The 20241-nt window shown below is 41.3% G+C and overlaps 1 protein-coding gene across 1 annotated transcript; it reads left to right on the plus strand.

Moving 5' to 3' along the window:
- Window positions 1-2530: 2530 nt before the first annotated feature.
- On the plus strand, window positions 2531-17320 carry tfap2d (transcription factor AP-2 delta (activating enhancer binding protein 2 delta); the record flags this gene model as incomplete). Its single annotated transcript, XM_080048272.1, has 8 exons — window positions 2531-2569; window positions 3403-3939; window positions 7301-7361; window positions 12243-12408; window positions 14251-14369; window positions 14959-15100; window positions 15890-16003; window positions 17113-17320. 8 exons carry the CDS (start codon window positions 2531-2533, stop codon window positions 17318-17320), a joined length of 1386 nt encoding a protein of 461 aa, XP_079904398.1.
- Between the last annotated feature and the right edge of the window lie 2921 nt (window positions 17321-20241).

Below are 20241 nucleotides of genomic sequence, written 5' to 3' on the forward strand. Positions count from 1 at the left end.
GGACCGTTTATGTTAGTTTTGAGGACTTTTTCGTCTTTCTCAGATGTGATAAGCTAAATAGAATTGATCAAAGAGAAAAAAAAGGACCTTGGTAAATGTTTAGGCTTGTTTTGGAGAACTTTGGGGGAGGGGGGGGGGGCTATGTGCCAGTGATGAAGTGGGAAACATACATTTCCAATGGAGAAATGGCACCATATTACGATGAAAAATCAATAAAAAATACAATTAAAAGAGCAAATACGTCCACTTTTCTCATATATACGCATAGGCCTACTTAAATTAGTAATTATATAAATTTACCCATAAGTGTGTTGTTGTTATTATTATTGTTTATCCATTATTAATTTTGCAACCGATTAGGAGAGAGGGACACGCATGCAGTAACAGATGGGAGGGGAAATAGTGTCTTAATTAAAAGTGCAGAGTCAATCCCGGCGTCCCGGCGTCAGCACGGCCACTGTCTGCACTTTAATAATATCAGGGAGTCGCTTTGGTAACAGTTAGCCCACAGCTGAGCAAAACAAGACTGATTAGGGCTTATGTCTACTCTGGGTATAACATCTATTGGTCTCTCTCTCTCTCTCTCTCTCTCTCTCTCTCTCTCTCTCTCTCTCTCTCTCTCTCTCTCTCTCTGTCTGTCTGTGTTGTCTAGTTGTAATGAATGGCAGGGAATCTGACAGTCTCTCCTCTCCTCCCCTCTCCTTCATTTCCCCTCCGCTCCTCTTCAGGCGGTGGCCACGAGCGTTGGGCTTCTGCATCTTTTTACGTTTTGTATTCCTGTTGCTTAACCTGCTGGCCTAAGGGCAAGGCAGCAGTAGTAGGCTGCGCTGTGCTGTATGCTCATTCTGATAATACAGGCTAAACTCGTGTGTGGCTATGTGCAAGTGTTATATCCTACTTTTGCTTTGTTATTATCCTATAAACACGTCCACACAATGTATGTCACTTGATTATATTAGGCAATTAAAGTGTTAAATAAATATTTAAAAAACTCCGTCATCATCTTTCTCTACAACAGCACAACGGCTTCTTTGAGCTGGGCAGGACCACCCCGAGGGCGCGTGCTCAGGTGAGTTACAGTAAAGGGAGGAAAGCAGAAAGAGAGAGAGAGAAATATAAAGAGAGGGGGTCACGAGGGTGACCGACTGACCGAAAAATAGTCCCAGATCTGACCTGCTAGTCCAAATATAATAAACATAGGCCTATGCTATATTTAAAATAATATATAATATTAATAACAGCCTAATAATAATAGCCTAATAATAATAACAATACTACTAATAATAAAAGCAGCACACGCCATCATTCATTCTTCTATTCAAACATGCACGCGCCTGGTCACACACATAGGCGATTCTGAAAAGAGAAAAAGGTCTTATGATTCATTCGGTTCTTTCACAAAGGCAACATTCATAGTAACGCCTCACCCCTCCCCCCTACAAAATTGAAAAATAAATAATTTCCATCAAAAGCTGTTTTCCATGCATGAGGAAAATAAACAAGCATGAGAGAAATAAAATCAGTAATGTCGATTTAATTTAGTACATTTGCACATAAAAAGCAATCAATTGAACTCACAATGATTACTATTACTGATGGATTTTTTTTCAGTTATGCTATTTGTAATTCATAAACTCCCTAATGGATCATATTGGATCGATTACGTTGTGGCTACACATCGAATACATCTCGAGTGATAAATGTGTGCATATGCTATGACATGGTGTAGGCTACACAACGGTATTTGAACGAAAATGAGGAAAAATGGCTAAATACCGTAAATACATCTTGACACATGAGGCATGCAGAAAGCATCAAAATTCCAACCCGTTTAGAAAAAATAAAATAAAAATCCCCATCGAAGATTACTAAATTCGTTACAGGGCTTGTCCTGGAAACAAACGAAAATCCATTTGTTATTCCGTTGGATAATTGTCGAAAATGAACTTCATAATATTCCAAAGCAAACTTACATTTCCGTTGAAAATCCATCCTACATTTTTTGACATAACATAATAATAGTATAAATAAACACGACGAAGCCGAGCAGAAAACCTTGTGAAAATACAAACGGCTCAAAAAAAGGGGAAATGTCCACAAAAATGTGTTATAAAAAATGTTGAAAGTCAAGAAGCACTTGGTTCCTTATTAAGGCGAAGATACAATATTTATTCCTTGTCTCCTGGGATGCTCCGCTCCGTCTATTGTCCTCCCCATTCCTCAGTGCTGATGCTTAATTTTCAAAACTTCTATATTACCAAGGGACCTACGACATCAGCCGAGAAATACCCTGCAAGTACAAAATCCGTGAGCCAGCCCCGTCCGTGCAGAGGGGAGACGCTCGCGCACCAGCCAGCCTTTCTGCCCGTTATACCGAGCGAGCGCGCGAGGGGAGGACTTTTTTTTCATTTATCCCGCCTTTTGGAGGATTTTAACTGCATTTGATTTTTTGTTCTATACTATTATTCGATCGGGGCCAGAGATCGGAGGGGTGAGAAAAAAAAATACGGGATTCTTTGGAGAAAGCACAATGTCAGCGACCTTCCCCGGACTTGTCCACGACGCAGAGGTAGGCAAATTTAATTTACTTTTAACACCCTTTAATTGTGCAATTATGGGAATTAATATTGCTTTGTTTTAAAATGACTTACGGTAGGCATTTCGAAGCGGCATGTGCTCTTAAATAAATCTCCAAATAGAATATAGCCTACTATTTTAGCCTATTACACATTGACAAAAAAATAAAAAATAGAAGGGTAGCCTACAAATGAGTGGTGCATCTAACTGCAACTGCTGATAAAACGGGGCTTTTTTAATATCAGTGTGTGTGGAAGCAAACGAGGCTCGTGTGTGTGTGTGTGTCAGCCGGTAACAGTGTGTGATTAGAACATTTTAGGGCGGTTCACTCCGTTGTGTGTCTCACTCGTGCTTACCTCCCATCCAGAATGAAGAGAGCTAGAGATAGAGAGAGCTGGGACCGTAAATTTGCCAGCAGCAAGCAGCTCGGTAATAATAATAATATATAACAGCACGTCTTTTAAAAAACGCTGCGAGGAGAAGAGAGTGACAGCCAGGCATTGCCAAAGGGAGGGAGGGAGGGGACCAAAAAAAATACCGATGGCTCCTGTTGCCACGGGTGCGCTATTCGTTCCCCTCCCGGGCGTGCTGTGGGAAAATGACATCTCCTTCAGGTGGTTTTAAAGTGGAGAGAGAGAGAGGAAAAGAAGACAAAAAAACGCTTTGAGTGCAGCATGTGAGAGTTGTGTTTTTTTGGAGTGTGTTTGGAAAGGCAGAGAGAGAGAGAGAAGAAGACACCGGCTGATGCTAAATGCCACGGCTGCTCATATCTACCATCATTTCACACCGTCTCTCTCCTTTTCCTATTATCTCGTACTTTTATAGATACGTCACGACGGATCCAACAGCTATCGGCTCATGCAGCTCGGGTGCCTGGAGTCCGTGGCCAACTCGTCGGTCGCCTACTCCTCGTCGTCGCCGCTCACCGGCTACCCGGCGTCGGCGGCCACGGAGTTCGCCTCGCCCTACTTCTCGGCCAACCACCAGTACACGCCCCTCCACCACCAGTCCTTCCACTACGAGTTCCAGCACTCACACCCGGCGGTGGCGCCCGAGGCCTACGGACTCAACTCGCTCCACTCGGGCCAGGCCGCCTACTACCAGCAGCTGCACCACGGCGAACCGGCCGACTTCATCAACCTGCAGCACGCCCGCTCGGCCCTCAAGTCTTCGTGCCTAGATGAGCAGCAGCGGCGCGAGCTCGGCTGCCTCGATGCCTACCGCCGCCATGACCTGTCCCTGATGACGTCACATGGCTCGCAGGCGGCCTACGGCGTGGGTATGCACCACGCCGCCGACCAGAGGCTGCTGACCGGCGGAGCTGGCCTAGGGCTAGCACCGCCGACGTCAGACGACCTGCAGGTACATGGTGGTCTCCAACACTCCATTTCAAGCACTGCTAATTCATACACATCACCTCAAGGTGTGAAGATCCAACAACACGTTAAAGTGACCCACTCCTTTTCCTTTACATTGTTTATTAATCTCTGGTTTATCCACATAGGATACTAGCTTCCACTTGTAAGGCTCAGTAACCCTGCCTAATAATTATAACACAAGCCTGTAATTCAAAGATCCACCTTAACGTACCTCCATTTTCTTCCATCGCCTTCCTATCACTGGTTTATTAACACTGCTCAATAGGATCATTCAGGATAGCAGACCCTCATAGCTCCTGCCCCAGTGGCCTGGTATTGACCCGCCTCCCCTCTATTGTATCAAACAACACAGCAATTCCAAAAAATATTGAACAGAAAGGGCAGCGCCAGATGTCTGCCTGTCTGCTTCAGCTGTGAGTGTGTTTGTCTGAGACTCTGACAAGGGCTGCATTACATTTGGCCTATAGGTTAGTTAGCCTATCTCCATAGCAAACCACTCTGTCCTTTCCTCCTCGGAGTAAATAATGGAGATCATCTTGAGATCATTTGGTTGCCAAACCAAACGTGACTGTACAACAGGCTGAGTAAATGTCAAGTCCACCCGGTGCCGCGCCTCTGAGAGCGGCAGGCCTGTTTTTCTAAAGGTTAATTGACTGGCAGTCTATACAACCCTATTGTGAATCCGCCCTTTATTTTTTCTCTCTCCTCCAGAAACACACGTGACCCATATTTTACATAATTCTTTTCGATGTAAAGAAATGGGCGAGATGAAAAGGGGATTCGCACGATTTTTGAGCTTGTGTGTGTGTGTGTGTGTGTGTGTGTGTGTGTGTGTGTGTGTGTGTGTGTGTGTGTGTGTGTGTGTGTGTGTGTGTGTGTGTGTGTGTGTGTGTGTGTGTGTGTGTGTGTGTGTGTGTGTGTGTGTGTGTGTGTGTGTCCGGCTGTCTGCCGAGGCAAAGAAAAGCCGCTGGTTGCTCTATTCTCCGGTAAAGGGCGGATTAACGGATCGGGGTTCAGGGCACAATGCCCAGCTCGAGCGCTATAAAGCACCGTAGTTTATCCAATTACAGACTTAACGTCAATCAACTTTGTTACTTATGCAGCGACATCTGAGCTGGTTAAAAAACGCGTCTCTGGTTAAACACATTTTACACATTTAGACACGTCGTCATTTCAGTCACGTTAACTGTTTACCAACTCCGTTCAAGTTCAGAGTCAGAAGAGAGTGTTGCTTATCGGCATGTTCAGATGTCACTATAGTTCTACGCTGCACACGCTCAACGTATTTGAATGTTTACACAATGTTCAAACAGCATTAATAATAATAAGTTATATTATTTTAATGGCAATACATCATTAAATATTTAGAGCAATACGCTTTACGTATTTTTTATTCTACACCTTTTTTTACTATTCATTTATTTTATTTTTATTAAATGGTGTGGATGTAGGCTAAATGATGACTTGTATTACATAAAAAAATTGCGTCAATTGTACCTTAATATCGCAGCGAGTGTAGCCTACTGAGTTAAAATTGTGGATTGATGTTCTTTTATGATTACTTTAATTGCTGTTCTGTCTGCCTATTTTTAAAGCAATTTCTGCGTGAAATTGTTATACAATTTGAATTACATGATAATTAATAGCCTAATATGATTTTTTTTATTGTGTTACATTTATTGAATTATAGTCAAATTAATAGAATTATTGGATGAAGTTAGGTTATTTGTATTTTATTTTATTTATTTTGTTTATAAATATATATGCCTGTATTCGATCATTGTCATTGCTAATGCTATATATTTATCCAAAGCTTTCTGGCACATAAAAAGCGCACAGGTTTGACCCTTTTATGGAGCAAAAGAAAGACGGCTCGTGAACCTGCGCTCGCGCGAGGCGGATGTATGAACGGAACAGATGCGCCTATGGTCTCGTGCAGCCCGGTCGCATCTTTGAGCGTGTTAAAGAGATTTTCATGGCGAACAAAAAGCAGCTGCCACACCTTTCTCCCGTCACTAAGCTAATTCATGCAAGACCTCTTGCGTTTTGTATATTGATTTTATAATCACTTTAGCTTCGGAAAAGAAGAAAAGAAACAGAACAGGAGCTGGTTAAAGAAAGAACTGGCAACAAGCTCCCTTCTTCTTCTAAGGTTTATTTTAATCAGGAGGGGCTGGTTTGTTCCGCGTGGGCTAGGCCTCGAGGCTCGCACGAGGGATTAAGTGTTTTCTGAATAAAAAAGCGCGTGTTCTCCTTTCTTGATGACATTGTTGATAGCACGCGAGTCTTATCCGGACCAAAATGGCGGCGGTAACAGGTTTCCATACATTAGCCTACAAGACCATAAGACGCTATACAACAGAGTGAACCCCCAACAGGTTGGCGGCTGAGTCAAACTGTGTGTACACCTGTGTTCACCATTTCTTGGTTTTGGATGAGTTGCGCTGTCCTCGCGAATCGCCCGGAGCCTTTTAAATGAAGCTCGTTTATGGGTGAGGGCGTGAGCTGCATCCTGTATTTAGACTCAGTCTCTTAAATGACGTGCACTTTCTAACAAAAAGGCTTCCACCATGCACTGGAAACAATGGTTCAAAAGGGTTGCAACAGCTAGTGCCAATGTTTAGAAGCTATAGGCGAAGTATGGTATAGCTAAACTTGACTGTGTTGTGTAGAGAAATCTTTAAGGATATGTGCAGTGGTTCCCAACCTGTGTGTAGGGACCCTCCAAAGGGGTTGCAAGATACACCTGAGAGCCCTTGAGATGGATTATTGCAAAGGAAGGAATATACACGTTTTGGACTTTTTATAAGGTGTTGTTTGTGTAATACTGACTTCAAACCCTTTAAGCCACAAGAAAATAATAAAATGTATACATGTTTATGACTTTTTAAGTTTAAAACCCTTAAAGCGTCTAAAAATGATATTAAAACTACCCAACCTCAGAAGCCAATCAATACGGAATTAAATAGGTCAAATTGGCTGCCTTTTAAAATAAAGGAACAACTGGATTCGTTATAGACTACACATGGTGTTGCCTAAAAGGCAGCAATGCCAATATTATAACTGATTAAATGCACCCACAATAGTTAGTTTTCTTTATTCTGACATTACATGCATTGTATGGCCATGGTTTCATTCCTTTGTAGATAAAATATATATATATATATTGTATGTGTGTGATTGTAAATGAAAACACTAGGCATGACGGTTCCCAGGGAAATAACATAAAACGTCCATTCATTTTGAGGTGTTTTTGGTGCCTGACAGCAGGGTAAAAACTACAAATATGTAGGTGAAGTGATTTCACCTCCATTGCTCGTCCTAATGAGTGCGTGTCTCCGCAGGGCTCCGTGGAAGCGCAGTGTGGGCTCGTGCTGAACGGCCAAGGGGGCGTCATCCGGAGAGGTAAGAGGCCCCTCCGTTTATATTCTCTCTCTCCCTCTCTCTCTCTCTGTTTCTCTCTCTCTCTGTTGTCTTACCGGAGGCCGTGTGAATGAACGAACACTCGCACGACACGACAAGACAGCGAGCAGACAGACAAACAGGCGGAACACTCCTCTCTTGTCTGCTGTCAACGTGTTACAATGGGAACGGCCCCGTTTTATTCTCCCCCCTCTCTCTCTCTCTCTCTCTCTCTCTCTCTCTCCCTCTCTCTCTCTCTCTCTCTCTCTCTCTCTGTCTCTCTCTCGCCTACTTTAAACGCTAACACAAGCGCAGAGACGGTGATTCCCATTTCCAATGTGAAATGGACTGTCACTCAACACTTATGGCTTTTCTTTTTTGTGTGTTTTTACCACTTACTGTAAAACCTTTCTTTGAGGTTTTTGTTGCATTACTTTAAAAAGTCAACAGTGTAATTAATATGGAACTCATTTGAGATAGCCTTCAGTTCCCACGTGTTAAATTTTTTTAAATGTAGGCTTCACAATATATTCTTCTTTTTAAGGCAAACCTGTAGCCTACATTTTTGCTTCTATTTATTGTGTCGTTAAAGTTCATTTTAAGATCATAAATTCAACACAATACTCAAAAATTGCTTCTGTAATAGTAATAAAATAACACACGGACAATAAGAATAGGTTCCCAATTATTTATGCTACAGCTTTATTTGTAGCCTGCATGTGTAATAGCACACTCCTGCAGACTCTAAAATTATTTATAATGTCACAACATGACTGCAATCTACATTGAAAAGGCTATGGGGAAGGATTTAACAAACTCGTCTCCTACATAGGCTATTACATCAAGCCTGCATGGGGTTTTTAATGTCTTGTACATTCAAACACCCCCTTCAGTTCGATTAATAACAGAAAATAACGTTGATATAGAATTCCTTGCACCTATAAAGGGGTCATTTGGATAGGATATTACATTTGGCTTTTTTCAGAATATGACCTACCACCATTTGATGTGCTCCTTTCGTGTTATTTATTTGAAGTGTTTATTCGTGGGCTGTGATGTATAGCACAATCACAAGAGTCGTTGTAATTTTCGAGCGCATTCATTGCTGTTTCTTGCATGCACCTGTACTGTATGTTTAACGACCGACGGTGGAACGAATAGCTTTTATATGCTGCAGGGTTTGTGGATGTGGACAATTTCCTCACACAAAGTCTTGGGTTCCAACGCGTTGTGTGGATCTGCTCTTGGTCCATCAAAGCCTAGCTCCTGTTGTGTTTCCAGTCGAGACTATGTGTAGCTTAGAGAGGAAAGGCTGTGTCTCGGCTTTAATTTTTCATCAGCTCTGCCTAGGTGTTGGGGCTTTTCTCCTTTGGATTGACGCGGGAATCCCTTCGCTATCACTTTCGGTTAATGGTGCGCCGTATTTGGCCCTGAGCTCAGCCCGCTGCAACCATCACAACCAATAATCTTTGCTTTACCTCCCGCTCCCGTATCGATAGCTTCTCTCGCCTCGGGCGGACGCTTTGATATGCTAATGCCGAGCGGGGCCCCGGATTCAGCCGAGATCATATTAATGTTGTTCTTTCTGACTGCGGCTTTGGCGGCATGAATATTCACACAACCCTTTTTCAAAAGAAAATCACTCAAGAAAACGCGGATCCTACTTAGGAGGAGTCGTCTGTGTTTTTAATCACCCCCGCTATCCCCCTTTTTCCACTTCAGCTCTATAAACAGCAGCCTGGCGGATCAAGCTGATATCTGTCAGCCGCACGCCCCCGCCGCTACTACAGCACGTGCACGCGCCTCTCTCTATCTCTCTATTTTCTGTCAAGACATTGGTGGGCTTTTTTTCCCTTTCCTTTTGCAGCTGTAAATATTATTGTTAAAATATGAGAGGGATGACATTTAGCCCGTGTCTCCTTTTCCTTTAATTTTCGTGGCAAACTCGTAAAAGGTGCTTGATTCCGCGTGTGATCCCGCCCGCCGCTCGCGCCGCAGCCCCAGGCTACTCTCCGTTGCTTAAATACCGTTATCGCCTCTGGGCCCCGCGCGCTCGACTGACTGCCGGCACTACCGGCAATAGCTCTTTTCGATTGCCCTTGGCAACATAAAATACAAACTACTTTGAATCAAAACATTTTTAGGGGAATTAATATGATGTGAACCCGTGGCTTTGCACAGACGCGCGCCGCTGTCAGAGCGCGTCAGTCTGACAGACAGGTCTGCCCCGGTTTGTGTCACGGATACAGACACACACACAGACGAGCCGGACTTTACACACAGACCCACATACCCACACACAAATACACACACACACACACACACACACGCACGCACACGCACGCACGCACACACACACACACACACACACACACACACACACACACACACACACACCAAGCTTAACCAATCGTATCAATCGATGCCCTCGACCTGCAATAGTAGCCTATTTATTTTTCTTCTTTTTGATAGACTGAGTAAAAGGCAAGTCCCATATAGCCTTGCTAGAAAGGGCTGCCCGCTGGATAGGCTTTTGTTTGCACACCGTTATGACGACACTATTGTGCTGTGGGCATGAAGGCGCTGTCCAGGTGCTGAAATGAAAGCGGACGCCGCTGTCCATGGTGCTGTACAGCTACAGGTAAAACAATGTCTTTCCTGCGGCCAGAAAAATCAAATAAAAATCAACTCGTTTTCTGCTAATTGTCAATCACACATTGTCAGAGCATAAATATAGGTTAAAGCTGGTCCCCTAGCTGGTGGCCAAACTGTCGCGTGTGCAGCCAATCTTCGCCTGAAGCTTTGAAAGGCATCCTCTCCTTCATTCTCTCATTCATATCCAGGCCCCTAATAACAAAAGCGACCCAGCCTTAGATTTGATAATGAGGGTCGATGAATAATAGAATATAGCCTACAGTATCATCAGACAGAAACCTTGCCTTTTTCAGCTGCTTGGGACTTTATAGTTCAAGTGAAAGTTTAATAATAATAGGCCATACTCACTCACTCAGAGCAGTTCGATATATTCTCACGAGGGCACTCGGCAACACTGATTCAGATGCAATTAATAATGTGAAAATAGCCTCCACTATATCACAACCTACCGCAATCATTTATTCACACATTCAAGAGCCTCAAGTCCACAATGAAATCAACTCGCTGGTTGGTGGAAGGTGATTAAAAGGAAGCTTTTGTTTTTTTCCCTCCCTCCTGGGATTACAGCCGACTGTTCTTACACACAGACAAATATTGAATTGTAGCAGAAATATAAATATATGTATATGTTATAAAGAAAACAAGCTTAAAGTAATATTTACCTAATGAAAAGAAGTCTGTTGAGTGGAACACATTGACCTTGCCAGTGTTGATTGATGATCTGTGATGTATTTCTATGGACTGAGTGTGCAGTTATTTAGTCTTTTTCTGGCTTAAGTTTTTGTTTAAAAAATATACTTCAAAAATCATTCATGTCTACAGCTATACTGTGAAGAGTGTGCAAGGATGATAAAGGCAAATAAGACTTTGTTGTTCAGTGAAATTCATGTTTTTCCAAAATCTGGTTGATATTTTCAACATTTTCAGACCAACCTTTGATGGTTTCAGAAAATTCTCCATCTTTAAGACATATAAGCTATTAATAAATACATGTTTCATACAGTATGCACAGCACCAAAATATAAAAAAAGAAGGGCAGTGTAATTAAAGATATCAGGTTTGATAAATTATTTTGATGTTTTCAACACAAGTGGAGAAGCTTCAGAGTTAACCATTTTTCCTATACAGATGAGGACATACGTATACTAAAGGCTTCATCACATCACATCATTGCACCTAGAAACGAGACAGACTTTGCATGCAATGTCTACAGCGTGTATCCTGTCCTGAATCCTCACATTAGCTGCAGAATTCATTGCAAATTACGGTATTCCCCCTTATTATTTTTAACTTTGTTTTCACACAGAAAGCATTTGCATTTTGGGTGGCTCTTTGAAGGAGTAAAATCCAAAATCATTATTATTTATTAACCATTTTTACCATTATCAATTGTCTTTATGGAACCGATGAGGTATATTCAAATGTATGAAAATATATAATAACTTAAGATCCTCATATAACGGCTGGTATGTTATTTATGGCTTTTTATTACGTGCAGGTGAAGTTTGGTTTAATGTCTTTGATTAAATGGAAACAGAGTGGAACTAAAAAATCCTGAAAAACATTGCTGTTGGATTTTGTTTTGCATATTGTTTTTTTTATTATAAAAGACTTTTGTAAAATGAATTTACTTTTGTAAAGGGGAAGTACTAGCCCTTTGCAGTCGTTTGATGGCCACTTTTTGTTGCCAGTCAAGTTGCTTGAAAAAACAAATGAGGCCACTGAAGTTGTCTAACAGAAGGATGAGTGGAGCTGTGAAATCCTACTCACAGTGGCATGCGGGCATACAACCTCAAACAGTGTTTCAACAAGAACCATTCGTTGGAGCCCCCTGCTTTGACATCTGGCTCATAGAGTTCTCCAGTATTTTATATATGGAGAACATTTTATATGAGATTTCCGGGAAAGCAGAGGAGTTTAAACACATATGGCAGCCTTTCCTTGACTATATAAACGTACTGAAGGGACCTACATGACACCTCATTTACTTTTTATTTTCTGTTTAACATTTGCCTATAGTTTTAACAATGTAATTGGAAGTCCGTAGAAACCTGTAGAGTACGCCATGTTAGTTGTTTATTTTATTTTGTATTTTGTTTTTGTGTTCCTTTTTAAAAAAAAAATTTGTGTTCTCTAAAAAAGTATAATATAATATATGGAGATACATTTTGTCCATGCATGCTGAACCTCATCCTAACATATCTGCTGTTTGTTTGTTTGTGTGTACAGGGGGAACATGTGTGGTGAACCCTACAGACCTGTTCTGCTCGGTACCGGGCCGCCTGTCGCTGCTCAGCTCCACCTCAAAGTACAAAGTGACCATCGCCGAGGTGAAGAGAAGACTGTCCCCACCAGAGTGCCTCAACGCCTCCCTACTGGGCGGCATACTGCGCAGGTCAGTGCTTACACAGTCACAGCTTCTTCCGGCAATTTGACTGTAAAAACAGGGGGGAAACAAATGCATCATTACTTCAATAGTGGATCTAAATGCAACAAACCACTTTTTGTCAAAATCAGTGAAAATCCCCTCACAATCCGTACCTGTCCATACTGTGTGTGTGCGCGCGCTGGAAAGAAATTCAGTGATAATAATACAAAGACAAGACTCTGTAAACTGGTATGTAAACAACAGGCATGTAAACGAAGGGGGCCCCCCATAGTTAGCGACATGCTAGTTTACAGAGCCTAGGTTGTGACAGGACAGGAACACGTGGCAGTGTGCATTAATAAAACGCCACAAAATATAGCCTGAAAAATCATCAATTTGTGGACAATCTGACAAATGCAGCACTTTAAAATTGAGAGATTTGGATTCACTGTCTCTGTTATTTTGTCCGACTCCTAAATATCTTGTCACAAAATGATATTGAGAGCAAATAGGCACATTTTGATAGAGAGGGATATTCAAAGCTTTTTTTGAGGCGTAAATCTGGCTAGCGAACATTGGAGTGTGTGTAGCCCCCTCAGATGAAACAGAGAATGTAGCGCCCACAAAGGCTATTGTAGGCTGAAGGAGGGGCCGGGGGCTGCACGTGCCCGCCATGCCAGAGGGAGGCAAGGCCAGGCCAAAGCATGCCAGGATCACAGGAACCAGAGGAAGGAGAGAGTTGCCAGCACTGTATTATTGATGAGCGAGATAGAGAGAGGGAGAGAGAGAGAGAGAGAGAGAGAGGTGAGGGAGGGAGCAAAGAGAGAATATGGCTGCTCCTACAAGATCAGCCATCAACAAAAATGAAAATAATAATAAAAATTAAAAAACTGCAGATACTGGAGTTGATCCTTATCTGGAGACAAATCAATCTCCTCTACAACACAGACATGATTCTAATAGACGAGAACTTTTACTGTGTGTTGGTATTGTATGTCATTGCAAAAGTATCAGAAAAAACAATCACTTTATCGCATTTAAAGGAATAGTTCAACATCTTTAATTATAATATTCTAGGTCCTTCTAGTATGTACTGTATTTGATTCTAGAACGCAACATAATGTGTTATTTAAATAAAGTCCCCACAGGCACACAGGAGCTTTTAGTGATGTTGTAAAGTATATATTTTGACTTGCACCCCTTGATTACCAGTGTTTGAGCTAAGCTAACCTGGATGAGCAACCTTTGCCCATTTCTAAATCAAAAACGCGGTTTCTGTCGCCTTTTCTTGAGACAGAGAGTGAGGTAAAAATATTGAACTATTCCTTTCAGTGATGGTGCCTCGGTTAGGTTTCTTACTCATTTGTCATTTGAATCCAAATATCCCAAAAGGAAGTTTACCAGATTAGGAAGTGAGCACATAAGAGTACGTATGCTTTTAAAAACTCACAATTAAAAGAAGCTAAAGAAATGACAGGGGAGCATTATCGGTCCTCTAGCTTTTCCAAAATAGAACTTCTCACTTTGGGTACAACAGGAGACAGAAGTACTCACACAATGACAGAGAAACTCAAGGGGGACGTGTTACCATATAAAGAAAGTGTGTTTAATATATAATGAGTTGATGGGTTTTTAATTTTATACTCTTTGATTTTATGTCTTTTGTCAAATCAAAGCCAATCTACAGTATATTATTCCATCATTACTCTCAAGACTTAATTAATTCTTTTATAGAATGAGGAGTTCAAAGGATTTTCTATGATAAAAAAAAATGTGGTTGATCAGTGATGGTGACATGTGATCCAGTTACAGTCTTTGTCTGTGTAATGTGGTCTTAAAAAGTTTTTTTATCTTTTAACTTTTTAACAGAGCCAAGTCTAAGAATGGCGGCCGGTGTCTTCGTGAGAAACTAGACCGTTTAGGCCTGAACCTGCCGGCAGGACGCAGGAAAGCTGCCAACGTCACGCTGCTCACCTCCCTGGTGGAAGGTAAAGCACACGGGCAGACGATACTAACATACTCAATTTAAATGTACAGAGTTTTTTTTGTTTTTTTGTTTTTTGACGCCTTCAGAAGTATTCATTTTACATTTCCGATTTCATATTTAAAAGTTGGAGTCTGTGATTCATGAGAAATCCAAAATCACTTTTGGTCAAAATCAGTGAATGATCTCCTCACGATCCGCTGTCCGTAATGTGTGTGCGCTGAATGGAAATCTGGTGTAAATACACAGCCTAGGCTCCGTAAACTGGTATGCAGTCAAAGGGAATTTGTACACCCACCGTAGCTAGCAACGTGCCTGTTAACGGAGCCTAGTCTGTGTATTAACACTAGATTGGTTTTCAGCAGATTGACAATACAGACAGATAGCAGATCATGAGGAGATATTCACTGGTTTTGACAGAAAGTGATTTTGTCAACAAGCGTTTTCCAGAAACGCCGACTCCGCTTTTAAATGTCCAGAGAATTTTTTTATTTTTTTACGCCTTCAGATATATTCATTGTATATTTCCGATCTTCATATTAAATCATTTTAGCCTTTAGTTTCATCAGTATTTTTCCCTTGCTTTTTCCCAGGTGAGGCGCTCCACTTGGCCAGGGACTTTGGCTACACCTGCGAGACAGAGTTTCCCAGTAAGGCGGTGGGGGAACATTTGGCGCGGCAGCACAGCGAACCGAAAGAAACCAGCGCACGCAAGAAAATGGTCCTAGCCACAAAGTGAGAATATAAACACACACTATACACACACATTCACTCATAACGCTTTAATTGTTTTGCAACTTCCCAGTAAGATGTTAGAAAAAATCTCTAAAAGTTAGTTTTTTTGATCGTTATGGATCCATCATATCAAAGGCTTATATGTTTTTGTCTGACCAATAGGTGTGGGTGAAAAAATCCTATTCGATTCTAGATGTGCAACAGGGTCAAGAACATTGATTATTTTAAAACAAATGCTTTGAAAAGATAAAAGAAATATAGAAAAAATATACCACACACACTTTTCAGGCACGTAGCATCTACTTGATTTGAAATTTTAGATATAGTGCTTGCAAATGAAAGGCTACGAGGTGTGGTGTTTCTTTAACAGTATGAGTTGCTTATACAGTAACTTCTTACAAGCACTACTGCACGTTGAGTAGTGAATGTGCTGAGAGGAAACAGCTCCCACACTTTTACGTTTATGTTGATTTTCTGTTTCCGATAAGGTCATTCCAACAATGCTTAAACACAAAGTACAATCCAAACGAAAAGCAGCCCAGGCCCCATGTTGAAAACTAACTTTTGCAGAGTGTCTGGTATCATGTTGTGAAAGTTTTTTTGGATTGAGAATTTAACTTATCCAGAATGGACTACTGTATATCCTTCGATTGCATCAAGGCAGGGATGCACAGTATGTGTATGGGGAAATTTAGCATGAGGATGGGGTGCAAGAAAATAGATCAATTGCGAGGGTTTTGTTGGAGACAGATGGTAAACCCCCCCCCCCCCTCTCCTTCTGTCCATCAGGCAAATCTGTAAGGAATTCCAGGATCTACTGAGCCAAGACCGCTCTCCTCTGGGCTCCTCCAGACCCACACCCATCCTGGACCTGGACATACAGAGACACCTCACACACTTCAGGTATGAACGCATGCTCTTTATGACACTACATTTACATGATAATGCACCTAGTAACAATGTCTATTGATGATCTATTTTATTGCTATTTATTTTTACATATGACATTTTTTTATGTTGTTGGTGTGATTGTGGATGTGGTGAACTAACTGCAAATGAATTGCCCTTCTTGGGAACAATAAAGTTGTCCAATCTATTCTATAGAGAATAAGTGGCCATTTTTTAACAGTGTTTTCTGAAATCGATTCAAAATCCGCTGAGTGTAGACAGACTTCTTGCTCTCTATTTTGGCGCCAAACGCTTTGCCATTTTGGAAAGATGCAGCTGTTGAGTTTTTGATTTGGCACAAGTGACAGGAGGAGGAGGGGACGGTGGCTTGTTAACAGAAATGTCACATCTATGAGGTCACATGTTGTAGAATATAAAAAGTTTAATCAAATCTCTGAAAGGGAGATGCAGTGTAGAGGCGCAGGGCAGAGAAATACTGTAAGATGTATGTTTGGATGTGTAAACACAGTCATGACATGTTGAATAGCAGCTTAAGTGTTTTGAGCCTGAGGATCTGATAGATCATCTATTGAAAAAGATGTGGGTGCTATTATGGGATTGTGGGGTAAACTTTGTTTCATAATACATTGCATTTATGAATTCTGGTAGAGGGGTTCGGACCTGCATGTTGTTTTGGGACAACATTTTGTTAAAGGAAAGTCAAATAAAAAAGTGGTTGTTTGTGACTTGTTAACGTAACATGGTATAATATAACGTGGTAAACAAACAAGTCCCAACAAGCACACAAGAGTCTTTAGTGATGTTGTAAACTGTATCTTTTGACCCGCTCTCCTTGAATACCAGCGTTTGAGCTAAGCTAACCTGGATGAGCGACCTTTGCCCATTTCTATATCAAAAAAACACACACAGTTACTGAAATGGTTTCTGTCACCTTTTTCTTGAGCCGGTAGAGTGAGGCAAAGATCTAAAAAATTAAAACATTTTGAACTATTCCTTTAAACCTCACAAACCCTAACTGTACGGCTGATTTGTCTTTTTTCTTGTAATGAAACAAAGCTTTTGTCATTTGTTCTAATGGTTGCTCCTGTCTCCATGTCTTACAGTCTTATAACTCACGGTTTTGGCACGCCTGCTGTCTGCGCGGCCCTCAGCACCTTCCAGACGGTCCTGAGTGAGATGCTCAACTACCTGGACAAGAGCTCCAGCGGGAAGACCAGCGGAGCCAACGAACAACAGATCAACAGCTCGGAAAAGCTCCGGAAAACAGCCGAGCCCCTGAGCAAAGACGGCAAAACAGAAAAGACTGAGTAGCGCCCCCAACCCACCTGCTCCCCGTGCCTTGGAGCGCTCTGCATTTTGGAGTGTGTATGTGAGTGTGTGGCTGGGTGAGTGTGTGTGTTGGTGAGGGGGTGAATGTGTGTGTGTGTGGGTGTGTGTGTGTGTGTGTGGGTGTGGGTGTGAAGGATTTGTTCCTTCCCATGCATAACTGTGTCTTCTTTGGGACAGTTCTTATTTTATTGTTATTTATTTATCTTATTTTGAAATGTGAAACACGAACCTGAAGTGTCTCAAACAAGACATCCGGATGATGTGTGAGCAAAAATAACACATCCTGTTTTTAGGTGTGTTTGTGCGTGCTTGTGCACGTGAGCTTGTGCGTGTGTGTGTGTGTTCATGTGTGTTTGTGTGTGTGTCAAGATAAGGAGGAGCATCGCCATGGAGACGGCTATAACCCATCCAAGACATTATTAATTTATTCAATTCTGAAAACAGGAAGTAAAAATGGACAAGCTGACGTGACAGTTTTGGGTTCAACTGCCAACACAACATAACACGCCGTTAAGGTGTTTTGGGATGCTTTCATTTCAATTCAGATGTGGATATTGTCCCACAATACAACTTATTTTGTTATCTGAAGGTTCATTTCTTGTGTTTTGTATCACATTATTAGGATAAATCTGTAATTTCCAACCAAAACTAATAGTTTACATTCTCAGTCAGTTGTAAAACTGATTTAAAAATGACTCAGACCTAAACCTTCAAAAAAAACATAGTCCATTTTAGAGCACTTGAACCCCTCCAATTATATTTATTTTTATTTTTACAATCAGTGCCATAGCAACCAGTGGTTCTACCATGTGGGCGACAGAAGAAGAAAAAAAGACTGTTACTGGATGCGAGACTGACGTCACTGCCTGTGGAAGGCTACACTGTGGTGTGTGTGTGTGTGTGTGTGTGTGTGTGTGTGTGTGTGTGTGTGTGTGTGTGTGTGTGTGTGTGTGTGTGTGTGTGTGTGTGTGTGTGTGTGTGTGTGAATGTTTGTTAGTGTGCAAGGGAGATGAAAAAAACAGAGCGAGAGAGAGAAGGGTCCAACTCAGCCATTTTGTAAAAGGTGACTTCTTTGCGGTTGCCGTGGTTCGTCTTCCCTGTGCATGTCTATCTTTGTACACAACCCCCGGAAATCGCCTGTTTTAGCTGACACAAAAGCTCTCCGACTCGCTCATGAACATTTGTAAAGATATATATAAATATTTAAATTACTTTTTTTCTTGTAGGCTTTCAACTATATATATGTTAAAATCCTTCTACCTTCTAAAAATGCTGGTGTTCAATAAAGACAGTTGCTACGTGTTCTACTACTTTGCTCTGGTTTTCAAGGTGTGCTGCACACCTGCACACACACACACACACACATGCACACGCACACGCACACACACACACACACATATATAAATATATATATATACCCATACCTACACATAGATGGAGGCAAAATGAGAAAGAGAACTGAAGAGAGGTGTAGATCAAAGCCATGTGAGTGTGAGTTTACCATATGGGTTCACAGTGTTACAATTATTAAAAGTCAGAGTTTGCTCTCTAATGTTGTGGAAAGAAAAGGCTTTACCCAGAGAAAAGTTCATACGCCTCCTTTGTGCGCAGGAGCGTGTGTGTTTTCTTTCAACTTGAGCGACTTCTGTCAGCCTTTTCCTGCTTATTTATATTTTCAAAAAAAAAGAAAGGAAAAAAAATGCAATGATAAAACAGAAAGAGGAGCAACTGCCTGCTGGCGTCTCCGTTTCGGGCTCTGTAGATTGTGTTTACTCTTTAATATTCCAGTCATTTAAAAAGAGATCACGTTCACCGCACAAACACAAACACACACAATCAGACAGGATGCATTTACAGCGCTGTTTATGTCACCCTGAATCAACAAGAGTGAAGCCTCAGGTGGAAGAAAAAAAACAATTGTTGGCAAAGTGACATGGGTGCAGAATTTCAATCTATTTCCCCAGTCTTAGCTGTTCATTGTTGGGTCTGGTCTGGTATTTGACAGATGGTGTTATTCCCCCCAAATAGGCACACACATGCAGTCAATGTTTTATGATGCTGGGACAAAGCTGAAGCATTGATAATGCATTGCAAAGTGGATGCAAAAGGAATGCATGATGACAAATGGCAGTTTACAAGAAGTTTCCCCCTCAAGTGATTTTTTTTAAAGCAATGCATTATTGCACAAGCGCCACACAGTGCTCTCTGCAACCAAGACCTGGAATGTAACAACAATATTGTTTCTATCCTATACAATGAAAACATAAAGGGTGTAAATATGCAATAGTTAGAACCAAAAAAGATTGAAATGCATCCTGGCAAATGCAACCAAACCTACTGTATCACCAACATTTTTACTGCAATTCAGTTATTTCATTTGCTGACTGACATAAAGTTTTAACACATTTCCTGCTTGAACAAGTTTGTTTATCAAGCTAAAGTTAAATTGTTCTCTGTGTGAAGCTTCTCAAATGGGAGGATTTACTGCTTTCCCTCTTTTGTATAACTGCCAAGTAAATATTTTGGAATTTTGGACTCTTGGTTGGACAAGACCATCTTATTCATTGTTAAAATACCACTTCTCTTAAAAAATATATTTTTTAAACTATTTACTTTTCCATAGACTATATGATTGATCACAAACCTTACTTGATGATTATCCTATAGCCCTATCTTCCCTCTAATTATATTTTTCATGTATGATAATGCTTATCTTGCTCTACTTGGTGTTTTCTTCAGCAACAGAGGCTTAAGTCACAAGACGCAGAAGAGCTGCTTTTATATTGCTTCTTGGTTTGTACTTGTTGGAACAATTTGAGTTTTTAGCTTCACCCAAAGTACAATAGATTATGATATTCCAAAAAACTCACTAATATTTCAATATTCAACACTTATTGCACCCG

This window comes from Ammodytes marinus, assembly GCF_949987685.1.
Source record: "Ammodytes marinus genome assembly, chromosome: 19".
Classification (NCBI taxonomy): domain Eukaryota; kingdom Metazoa; phylum Chordata; class Actinopteri; order Uranoscopiformes; family Ammodytidae; genus Ammodytes; species Ammodytes marinus.